Source organism: Fistularia commersonii, chromosome 11 (assembly GCF_037954325.1).
Source record: "Fistularia commersonii isolate RoL2024-O1a breed Wild chromosome 11, RoL_Fcom_v1.0, whole genome shotgun sequence".
NCBI lineage: Eukaryota > Metazoa > Chordata > Actinopteri > Syngnathiformes > Fistulariidae > Fistularia > Fistularia commersonii.
In genome coordinates, this window is record NC_141294.1 from 19,126,106 (window position 1) to 19,138,230 (window position 12,125).

Genomic DNA, 12,125 nt, shown 5'->3' on the forward strand with positions numbered 1-12,125 from the left:
ACGGACCAACACGCGCACACAATGCACGACAAACCCACTCATACACACACTCAATGCACTGCACACACAAACAGTGCATGTACACACACACACAAAAACACAGCAACACATTGCACCACACACCATGCACCGCATACACACACACACACAGACGCAATGCATGTACAAACTTGCAAACACACACATAGGCTAACACATCTGCACACCATGCAGCACACATACTGACACACACAGCATACACCTACACAACAAACACACAACCACGCACAATGCAGACACACAGACACACATACAGTAAAAGGAGGAAGTCTGGAACCCTCAAGAATATTTTGTCTCCAAGCTAGAGGAAGTGTTTTTCTCCTGCAGGGTCGCTGCAAATCGTTTCCTGCTGTGTGCATGTGACCGTCGGCCCTGAGACTCCGCAAAATCCGAGACACTTCCCTTCACCTCTGACCCTTTGTGTGGACTGCAGCCCAAGAGCAGCTGATTACTCTCACTTTCTTCAAAATAAAAGGTTTCCTTGCAACATAAATGCAAGATGGGGATCTGTCTATCTATCGATCGATCGATCGATCCATCCGGATTGTTGTGATCCCCGCCGGTGCTCTGCAGGAGAACAGGCGCCTCTTCCGGTTACGTGACGGTGAGCACGAGCTCTTCGGGTAACACGGCTTCGGTTTCCCGGCTAGCCCCGCCCCCCGCGCTCGCGCCTCTGTTTCGCCACCGGTTGTCCTCCGTCTCCGCCGTCTGAAAGTATGTTGTTTTTTCTTATTTAGTTTGTTCAATTTATTCGCTTGTTTCTTTATTTTCAACCGGATCTAACTTCCGAACCGTCGCGGTGGAATGGAGGTGAAGTGACTCCGTCCGCCCGGCCCGGCGTCTACCCAGGTGAGTTTCGGTTGTCGGTGACGCGGAGGCGGGCGGCGAGGCGTCGTCGTCCCGTCGTACGGGGATTCGAGTCGAATCGTAACCCCGACCGGTCGGACCGGCCCGGTGTTTAGGCTTCTCACCGCCGCTTTCCGGTTCCGAGAACTGAGGTGGATTGTTTTTTCACACGGCAGCTAAAAAAAAAAAAAAAAAAAACGTCGAGTCGCCGATTTCCAGAGTTTCCCGTCAGAAGGACAAAAGAAGAAAAAATTTTTTTTTGTATCTGCAAAGAAAATCCGTCTGATACAAGAACTACGCGGACGTGAGTCCAACAACAAAATAAAAGTATTTTCATTACTTTTCATTTTTAGATTTTTGTCGTTTGTCATTTTTAGATTTTTGTCGTTTTTCGATTACCATTTGTTGTACCTTGACAGTAAAATACTGCGACTACTTTTTAATTTTTATAGGAATAATGATAATAATAATAGTCTTCAATTTTAGGATAATGGTATGTCTTTATGATATTATACATTTTATATAAGGTGATTATCATATATATATACACAAAATGAAGATTTAAAAGGAGCAATGAACAAAAAATGTGACAAAGTGGTTAAAAAAACTTATTTACTTCCTCAGATGCACTATTTTCACATCTTGTTACTATTTGACTATGATTCTGTTATTATTCTGAGTAAGTTGCATTGGTGAATCCATGTTGTAAACAGTTCTGTAATTAATCTTTTAAATATTGTTGTTTGTTCCACCAATGCACTGTTCTGTGCAATGCAATGTTCTACCCATTTCGCCACTGTTGGACCAATAAAATAGTGTACAACTACTATTGATCATATAAACAAAGTCAAGGCAGATTTGATGGTGCCAAATGACAACATAGTTGTCAAATGGCACTTCTTGAATTGACCCCCCCCCACACACACACAGAAAAAAGGAAAAAAAAAAGGTTTACTGGTGCAGAAACCTTGAACAGATCCCATCTCAATGTGGGCGGCCTTCTGGGTCGACCCAGGAACCTGCCAAATGATAGATCGTGTTTTTTTTCAAGCATTAAGTTGGACAAGCGGGTCTGTCAGAGACACACAAATGGACCCAGGGGACTTTTGTCGTCCACTGACCTGGAACCCTGACCCCGGAGCTCCCGTGGAGCGTAGGCCGACAGAAAACGCCACTGCTAGCGGAATTAGCAAAACGCTTGCTAATATATTCCAGTTGTTTCATCACCAAATAAATCCTACCCAAACCGATCGAGCCAGAAGACCGCCCCTCACCCAGAGCTCAAATCAAGTCAGGTCGGATTCGTCCCATCACAACGCAGTTGTCCTATGTCACGTTAGTGTGATACACAGAAGCACAGTAAGGAACCGATGAAGGGACATCAGTGCAGGAAGCACGGGAGGAATGGGAGAAGTGCATCAGGGGAAATCCTCCAGCCTAGAAAGCCCACGGCTGCATAACTAGGGGGTAGCCGAGTGCAAACATTAAGCTTTCTCAAAAAAAGAAATGTGATTAGCCCAATCTGACGGCTTTTATAAGTTTGTCCCGTCCAGGGACACTTTGACAGGAGCTAGTAATCGAACCACTGACCTTCCCGTTAAGGTGGCGGGGTCAAACGTCACGCGTTCCCCTGATCAGAGTCTCGCCTGGGCTTATGTTTGGCAAATATTTTTATTTAACTCTCCGCTAAACAGTTCTTTCGGATTGAAAGAACGTTATGAGTCAAGTCTTTAGGAATTGAGGAGGAAGTTGAAGTTGTTGTTGGCATTGACATTCCATCAGGTCTTTCCCGTCTGTGGCAAAGTACAAAAACACATTACTTTTGTCCCTATCCGGGACTCTTTCTGTTTCACTCTTGACACCCCCACCCCCCGTGCACATGCCTCCACTTCCTCTCCAACTGCAGTGTGTTTGTGATTGTACGGGACTGATAAAGCCTCAAATGGACTTTTGGTGAGAAGCAGCGAGGCAGGGGAAGAATCCGCTAAATTTGACTGTAGGTGAGAATGGTCGGACGTTCTCCATGTGTGATTGACCCAGATGACCTGTCCAGGCAGAACCACGATGTCATCTGGGGTTGTCCCTCCATGCACCCCATCCCCATCTATTTAAATTAATCATTTCATCAAGTTTTGTTTTATCATCTCAGGTCACCTAGGATGGATTGACCCATTCCAGCAAGGCGATGGACCACTGGAGACCCGGCACAGCGGCCCTTTTTGGCCTGCTGCTCGCTGTAAGAAACCAACATTATAATCTGTTTAACTGATAACGAAACTGGGGCTTATGGTTAACTGATCGCGACAGATTTGAGACAAGTTTGTCTTTCACATCTGATTGCGGTGTTTTTGGAAAAAAAATCTCAAACATTGACTAGGCAGAATAATCCGAAAAAAATATAGCTTGACAATAATAACTGGGAATTGATTTTTGAAATGATTTTTGAAATGTAAAAGTAAAAAAAATACAAATAGAAAATGTTTTAAGAAATTACCTTAAACATTTTAAAATACATTTAGCAAAAAAATGATTTCAACCCCAGTTAAAAAGGAAGTAATTGATAGAAAAAAATCACTGTAAATTCAGTGAAATGCTTTTTTTAGTTGATGTATTTTTAAATGAGGGAAGCCAGCAATGCTGATTTGACATTGTCCTCTGTCTCAGAGTCTGTTTGGACCCACAGTGCCGTTCATTCAGGAGTACCGGAAATGTCCCAGCTCAGATTATGAGACCGAAGATAAAATCTGTTGCAACAAATGCCCAGCGGGTATGAAAAATGCACTTACTTCTCACTGACGCCGCGGTGACCACTTACTTGCCCCTGTCTGCGCCTCATGCATGGTCATGTGACTGACAGGTTACATGCTGAAAGCAGAGTGCCAGGCGCCCGGCCAGAGGAGCAACTGTTCGCAGTGTCCCAACAACACCTACCTCAGCGAGAACAACTACTCTAAAAAGTGTTTCAGCTGCAGCACATGCAATGGTACCTAACTTTGTTTCGGTTTTCTATACCCGAATCTCTGGCTTTCCCCGCCCTTAAATCGCTCCTGTTCCTTCCACAGCCTCCAAGTTCCTGGTAGAAGTGTCCAAATGCAAGGCAACTAGGAATAGGGTCTGCGGCTGCATGAGCGGTCGCTTCAAGTACCACATTGATTCCAAAGCATTCGATTGTCTCCTGTGCAGCACGTGTGGAATCAACGAGACTGTGAAAGAGAACTGTGAGTCTGGAGAACAACCGAGGAGACCTGGAGAGCGTGTTATAGGGCCACCGTCTTACATAGAAATAATAAAAAAAAAAAACATAAGCAGGAAATATAAAATAGATAACATAAGCATAGTTTGCCCAAAGAGTGGCAGAGATTATTTGAAAATTAGAAAGAGCTCATATAAACGTGAGCAAGAATTTATTTTGAAATTATCAGGCAACTATATGAACGTAATTATGAGATTATCTTGAAATTACCTAAAATCTATTTGAAAGTAATCATGATTGCATTTTGAAACTAGCAAGAAGCTAATTTCAAGTTATCAAGAGACTATTTTGACAGAAAAGTATATGAATGTAATGAAGTGATTATTTTGAAACTAGCAAGAAGCGATTTACAAGTCATTGCAAGATTATTTTGAAATGAGAAGAAAATTCTGTAAATGAAAGTAATTATGAGAGTATTTGAAAATTAACAAGAAACTATAAGAAAATAATCAAGAGGGTGTTTTGAAATTAGCAAGAAGGTATTGACAAGTTATCAAGAGATTATTTGGAGTATAGCCATAAAACTATATCAAAGTAATTGCAAGATTATTTTGAATCTAGCAAAAGCTGTTTAGTTGCAGTTTGGAGACTATTTTGAAATGAGCAAAAAAATAAAAACTATATTTTGTAATTACAAGATTATTTTGAGATGAAAAGGAAAGTATAAAAGTAACCAATGGATTATTTCAAAATTAACAATTACCAAAAAATTACTGGGATATGATCTAAAAAAGAGCCATAAATTGTTCCCCAGTTAGGCATGAATTAATCAGAACTAATCGAGAGATAACTTTAAAAGGTTATCTTCCTGGATCTGAGGTTCGACGACCCTCATTCCCAATGACCCTGAGTAGACCCTTCCAGGGAGGCTGAGGAGTGTGATCCCCCTGTAGTTGGAGCCCAGCCTCCAATCCCCCTTTTTGAATTGGAGGATCACCACCTCAGTCTGCCAATCGAGTACCATTGCCCCTGTCTTCTACGCGATGCTGTAGAGGCATGACAGTCAGGACAGCCCCATAACATCCAGAGCCTTAAGGGAGATCTCGTCCTCCTCCTGGGCCCCCCCCACCGAGGAGCTTTGTGACAACCTCTCTAACTTCAGCCCCAGAAATAGCAGAGTCCACTCCAAAGCCGGTACCCGTCGGCTGTTTCCTGAGGCCCACAGGCCAGAAAGGCTTGGTCGAACTCCTTCTTAAGCTTGACGGCATCCCTCACCGCTGTGGTCCACCAACGGGTTCAGGAGTCACCGCCTCGACAGTCACCGACCACCTTACAGCTACAACTGCCACTTCAGCAATGTCGGCAAGAACATGGCCCACTCTGACTTAATGTCCCCCGCCTCCCCCGGGATGTGGTCGAAGCCCTGCCAGACGTGGGAGTTGAAACTCTTTCTGACAGAGGACTCCGCCAGACGTTCCCAACAGACCCTCACAATGCGTTTGGGTTCCCCAGGTCTGACTGACGTCCTCCCCTATCATTTGAGTCAAGTCACCACCAGATGGTGATCAGTTGATAGCTCCGTACCTCTCTTCACCCCACTGTCCAGAACATGTGGCCTTAATTCTGATGATACGACCACAACTATAACTACGTACGACCACGTCTATCATTGAAATGTGGTCTTGCTGTTGCTGCCCATGTGAGCATCGAAGTCCCCCAGTATGACGAGGGAGTCCCAGGCAGAAGTGTTCTCCAGCAGCCCCTCTAGGGACCCCAAAAAGTGTGGGCAGTCTGAACTGCTGTAGGTTACATAGGCACACACAACAGGGTCAGAACCTGTCCGTCAGCCCCGAAAGTGGATGGAGGCTACCTTCTCGTCCACTGGGTTGAACCCCAACATATAGGCGCAGAGTTGGGGGACAGTAAATGTGCCCACACCTGTCCGGCGCCTCTCACTCAAAATTGGAAAAGAGTCCAACCCTTCTCAAGGGGCCTGGTTCCAGAGCACAAACCTTGAGTCGAGGTTAGTCTGACAATATTCAGCCGGAACCTCTCAGCCTCGTGAACTAGCTCAGGTTCCTTACGCACCAGAGAGGTAACATTCCCTGTACCTAGAGCCAACTTCTGCAGCCACGGATTGGATCGCCAAGGTCCCCTGCTCTGGCCTCCATCCAGCTCACATAGCACCCAATCCCCATGGCCCCGATGGGTGGTGAGCCCAAAGGAAAGGGGACCCATGTTGCCCTCTTGGGCCTATTGGCGCAGGCCTGGCTCTGGGGAAGGGCCGCGGTGACCTGCGTCAGGCAATGGAAAACCAGCTCCATTTTATTTTTTCTTCAGTGGGGTCTCCTTGAGTCATGCTTTGTCTGGTCCCTCACCCAGGACCCGCTTGCCTTGGGTGACCTTGGCAGGGGCATAAAACCCCCGACAACATAGCTCCTTGAGATCATTGTGACACGCAATCACCACGAGGAGGGAAGCCCCCACCTTTTCAAGATATTATTTTAAAATTAGCAAGAAGATTCTGCATAGTAAACGAGAGAATACTTTTCTATTTTAGCTAAATGTGGAGAGGAGATTTTTTTAGAAATGAGAAATTATATGAAAATTGGCAGGACTTTATACAGGACAAAAAGGGGCAAGAAGAAAAAAGGAAGCTCAATGTTGTTGTGTGGTTTGGTTCCAGGTTCCGCAGAGAAGGACACAGTGTGTGACTGCAAGGAGAACTTCTACAGGCACAAAGGGAAGTGCGTTCCATCTCTGCAGTGAGTAAACCAGCGCTGTGTCAGCATCGCAAAGGAAGTCGTTTTGTAGAAATGAAACTGGTGATGCGAAACCTGAGCTTGCTCAGCTATTCAGTTCCAATAGCAACGGTCTCTTTACTATGATTTTCCCAATAAGCGCTCACCAATGATTTCAAAATTCAAACCAGTCTTTGCACAAATCTTGTATTTCGATAGATTCCATGAGGTAAACCTTGTTTGGCACAGAAAAATCCTGAATAATTATGAGACAGGAAATGATTTTACACCAAATCTGACAAATTTCATAGTTAAAATTAAGCAAAAAAAGCCTGTCTGACATAATTTGATTAAAAAAAATAAGCAAATAAAACAAAGCTAGCGCCCTTGATTGACAGTGCCGTTTACAGCCTTCTCGTTGGTCAGTTCCCCTTCAGATAGCCCACTAACTCCTCCTGATTCCTGTCTGTATGCAGGTATTCCCAGTCGACCGGCGTCTGCACGGAGTCCCTTACGACTTGCAAAGGTGAGGCGGGCAGCTTTTAATTTGAAGAGAAGGACTGGTGTTCTGTTCAGAACTGGCCTGGTTCACGGAGGAATCTGTATTGGCAGTAGGTGTGAATGAGAGGGCGAATGGTTGGATGTCCCCCTGTGTGGCTCAGTGACTAAACGCTAACTCGTCCCTCGTCAGCAGGGATCGACTCTCGCCGCGTGTGATGATGAATGAACAAATTAATGCTTTAGAGCGTCGTGCGCAGATGGCCACATTGAACCGGTAGTCAGATATTGACTCACCAAAGAAGTTTTGTCATTGTCTTGGATCTGGACGGTTCTTAGAATGCCTTCCCCTTCTATAGATCATCCTCTGATCAACGTCGTAGCTGGGCTGGTGGCCTCTTTCACTGTGATAATGGTGCTACTGATCGTCATCACCCATTTTGCCACCAAGAAGAGCCTTGAGAAGAAGTTGTCCCTGCTGCCTGGCTCCCAGTCCGACAAATACGAGGTGAGTTGTTGGCCGTTTCTTTCTCCGGTCTTGGATTCATCAGTTAAGTGGTTGTGATGTCATGGCTTTGTTTTCCCATCCAAGGTCATAAACGTGGAGCCCTCGGGCGACGACTGTGTAGAGGCGCCTCCTCCAGTCTGCGGGGGGGAAGGCGAGCCCTTGAACCTACCAGACTGTGTCCCCCTGGAGGTCAAAAGTGAGTGTGTGATTTAACCTGGAGCTTGAAAACTTGAGCGAGGGCGGAAGGTGGTGCTCCGTGTTTTCCAATCTGGCCACTCGCTTGTATTTAATGAAAAAAAAAAAAGTTAAGTTAGAAGTATGACTGCGATGCCTATTTGAGGTCGTAGTCATGGTGGCAGAACTGGAATCGCAGTCGCGCAGCGCTGAGCCTGATAGTGGGTGTGATCGATCTCGATGTTCAACCAATTCGGAACTGCTGCAATCACTTGGCTTGAAAACCGCGCGCCACCAGATGCTCGTCGACATGCTGTAATGGTCCAACACGCCCCTGGTTCTGTGACTGGATTGGTCAGATCTGCATGATCCCGCACGTCCTGCTGGCACGAGCGCATGACGGTATCCGCTCATCAGCGATGCGCTGCCAACATGAGGTCGAATTGCTGATCTTCATTCAACCAAAGGAGAGCCGGTGGCTTAATGTCTTCATCCGAATGCAGAAATGAGAGCTCTTCTGAAAAACACCCAAAATCTCAGTACGCTTATCGCTGGCTCTGCTTCCCGTCCCCTGCAGTGCATCAGCTGATCTACAAGGTACTGGAACTGGTCTCCGTCGGGCAGGTGAAGCAGTTGGTGCGCTCCCTGGGTGTGCCGGACACCGTGATCGACCGGGCGGAGATGGACTACCGGCATAGCAAGGAGGCCCATTACCACATGTTTAAGACATGGGTGGAGGGGGCATCCTTGTCCCCCACCAGGCAAGGCGAGGTCGAGAAGATGCTCCTGCACAAGCTGACGGGCAAATTGAGAGAGATTCATCTGATTCGGGCGGCTGAGGAGCTGGAGGTGCTGTATGGCATCCAGTAGATGCGGCATTGCCGCCTGTAGAAAAGACCCATGGCACAGGCAGAACAAAGTGCTGTTGTCTTCAGAGACCTGGGGGGGGGTCAGGGACAGGGAACCTAGTGAAATGGATCCAAGTCTTAGTACCACGAAGCATTAAGTCCTCATTGGACAAGGGAGTCAAACTACTGAGACCAACCAACTGAGGGGCACCAACTTTATTGAACTACTACCTGTCAGCTACATATCAGTATATTTTTTGAAATCTTGTTTTCATATTGAATAGTCTTCCCGCAATAGTCTTCTGGTTTTTATTCACTTTAATCAAATGACAATCTTTATGGATGACAGTAGAGTTTTAATATATGAGTGTGTATATATATATATGTATAGATATCGATATATATGTATGTATGGATTTTTATTCTTTCTTGTTTCTCAACTCAGTCGGTTTCAGAGGATGACAATGGCCTTAATGGACAGAGCCTGTATGGATGACAGTAGAGTTTTAATATATGAGTGTGTATATATATATATATATATATAGATATCGATACATATGTATGTATGGATTTTTTTTTCTTTCTTGTTTCTCAACTCAGTCGGTTCCAGAGTTTTCATGTAAATTGAACAAACTGTCGAGCCAGCAGCAGCCATCCCCGGGCCGCTAGCCACCAAAGGGAGCTGCACCCTGGTTGCTAGCCACTGAGGAAGCTGTTATGTAGCTCCTAGCCATCAAGGGGAGGCATCCTCAGGCTGCTAGCCATCAAGTGTAGCTATCCCCTGGTTGCTAGACACGAAGGGGAGCTGTCCCCTGGTTGCCTGGCACAAAGGGGTGCGATCCAGTTGCTCTGGTCCATGAGCGAGAGGCATCCTGAGGCTGCTACACTCCAGGGGTAGCAGTCCCCTGCGAGCCAACAACGGGGGCCGTCCCTTGACTCTGTTCCACCATATAGCTCTGGTATTGTTGCTAATCGTCTGACTTGCTGTTTGTTTTTCTTGGTTAAGTATTGATTTTTTTAAGGAAGCCCACCCACTTCCTGTGAGGCCAAACTGTCAATCGTCTCCACTGAGTGCCTCACGAGAGCGGATAAGGGGAATAAAACCAAGAAGTGTCCAGTGGCAGGGAGGACCCTGCTGCTGGACGCACCATTGCAATTTGCAACTAATGAAACAAAGGAATGACCAAGGTGTGTTTTAACGTGTGCGTGAAACATCTGCCATTAGATTTAACTTGTTTAAAAGGGGAAAATAACTGCCTGCTGGCTGTTCCCTGACAGAGTTGTCGTCAATGGCGACTGACAGTGATATCATCATCCTCCAAAATGATTTCATCTTCTTTTCTGTTGCACATTGCGGCAGTTATTGCTGCATTCCTTATTGCTAACGGAAGCTGAGGCGGATTTCTCAATTTATCGGTGCTAATGTAAAAAAACTCCATATTTCATGATGTAGTGTAGAATTCCTGCCTTTTTTGAGATCCTCATGTTTATAATTGTCAAAAAACCTTTTATTAAGGTATTATTTCTTTGCATCTTGAAAATAATAAATTTTGTGCTGTATTCTCCCTTTGCGTCGTTTTGTCCTCCATGTTATTCTGCTGTAAATGTTTCCATGGTAATTTAGGCTCACAGAATTTTTTTCAAGTTATTTCATTGTCGCGAAGATCTGACTGGGCTGTCGGGTTCTAAGTTAGCTGATCTGCGACAACCCGCATCTAAAAGCGGTGGAAAAATTCTAGAAAAATGCTCCTCAATGGAGAAATAAGCGATGACATTGAAGATCTCAACATCCACTGTGTAGGATAGTATCATAAGGGCCAGAGAATCAGGAGGTCAAAGGTCAAAATAGGCAGCACTTTATCAGAATCAGGGCTCAGAAATCACTGCCTGTAAACACAGCTCAATATCTGATCCCCAAAGGCTAGTGGGAGCTATATCATGCAAAAAGAAGCCAGAGAAGAAGCTGTCATCTGTAGCCAGATGAACCAAAGTTTATAGTCCCCCTTCGGTTAGCATGATGCGCACCATAGGCACCTCTAGGCACCATAACTTCTGAAAGGTGCCTACAGGTACAACAACATCTGCTACCATTGAGACCAGCAGTCCCCAAGTTTTTTTGCGCTACTTTGTGACAAGGGGAGGGACTATAATCACACCAATATCTACTCACTTAAATGCAGAATCAGTGGGAGCCCTGCAATTAGATGTTCCCACATGGTTGACGGCACCTCTCCCAAGTGCATTTCCTACTCTGGTCGCTGTCACGGTCACGCTGGGACCTCACAAGGTATGATGTTGGAGGGGTGCTTGGTCTCCTTGTGGCAAAGTAGGTTTTAGGGTTTTGTGGCTTCGTTAGCTAGCTGTTAGCACATGCGCTACGTGCCATAAAGGGTGGTTGCAGACTGTGTGAATCACCTGTTGCGATGAAGGACTCTTAGTATTTTCTTTCTGTTGTCTCATTGTTGGCTCTTTCTTCACAAACTAGCTCTCCAGATATATTAGTATTAGCAGGCTATTTTAGCAAGGGTTAGCTTGCCAACTTACCGGTGCATGCAAAAAGATCCTACAACCGAGCCAAGGGCAGGGGTGAGGCACAGGTGAGGGGTAGCAATTTTTTCAAAATGAAATTCCCGGAAGACTAATGAAAATAAAATACGTTTCATTTAATTTATAATTATATTCTATATTTATATTTTGCAATTGTGGTTGTATTTTTTTGTATTTTTCCTGTTTTTAGCCTTAGAAATACAGTAGTTCCTCACTGTATTGCAAACTTTTTTTTCTAGATTTGTATAGATTTTTACATATTTATTATTTGCATTATTTTTTTCCAGTAAAATTAGCATTTTCTTGGGTGGTGACCAACAGCATGATGTTCTGTATCGTATGCTCTGACCAGCTCATCAACCGAAGCTACTTATGTTATTTTAAACGGTGAGTACCTTTTAGAACGTGAGAATAGAATATTGGTAAAAATACAGTTAGGCACCGAAATATTTGGACATTGACAAAAGTTTTGTCATTTTCGCTGGTAACGAAAACATATTCAGGATACAATTATACAATCAATATGGGCTTAAAGTGCAGACTTTCAGCTGTAATTTTAGAGTATTCACATCCAAATTGGAGCAAGGGTTCAGGAATTACAGTGCTTTTATATGTAGCCGCCTCTTTTTCAAGGGACCAGAACTAATTGGACAATTGACTCAAAAAAAACAAGTCTGCATGGGCCTTCCCCTTGGTAACCTGTCATGAATGAGGCAGTTAAAAGGTCTGGA

At 44.9% G+C, this 12,125-nt stretch overlaps 1 protein-coding gene across 2 annotated transcripts; it reads left to right on the forward strand.

The window, feature by feature from the left end:
- The first annotated feature begins 510 nt into the window (after positions 1-510).
- On the forward strand, positions 511-10,412 carry tnfrsf1a (tumor necrosis factor receptor superfamily, member 1a). Of its 2 annotated transcripts, none has more exons than XM_086155736.1 (10): positions 511-643; positions 3,035-3,121; positions 3,550-3,652; positions 3,743-3,868; positions 3,948-4,103; positions 6,765-6,843; positions 7,296-7,345; positions 7,677-7,825; positions 7,910-8,021; positions 8,577-10,412. In XM_086155736.1, exons 2-10 carry the CDS (start codon positions 3,071-3,073, stop codon positions 8,867-8,869), a joined length of 1,119 nt encoding a protein of 372 aa, XP_086011862.1. In that variant the 5' UTR covers positions 511-643; positions 3,035-3,070; the 3' UTR covers positions 8,870-10,412. The 2 variants fall into 2 exon arrangements, with proteins under 2 accessions (XP_086011862.1, XP_086011861.1); XM_086155735.1 differs by lacking the exon at positions 511-643 and adding an exon at positions 689-888.
- Positions 10,413-12,125: the final 1,713 nt, after the last annotated feature.

Bases quoted from the DNA above. Each gene is read 5' to 3' on its own strand.
- tnfrsf1a (XM_086155736.1), top strand. From the start codon at position 3,071: ATGGACCACTGGAGACCCGGCACAGCGGCCCTTTTTGGCCTGCTGCTC. The intron at 6,844-7,295 runs GTGAGTAAACCA...GTCTGTATGCAG, and splicing joins AAGTGCGTTCCATCTCTGCA to GTATTCCCAGTCGACCGGCG. The intron at 8,022-8,576 runs GTGAGTGTGTGA...CGTCCCCTGCAG, and splicing joins TGTCCCCCTGGAGGTCAAAA to TGCATCAGCTGATCTACAAG.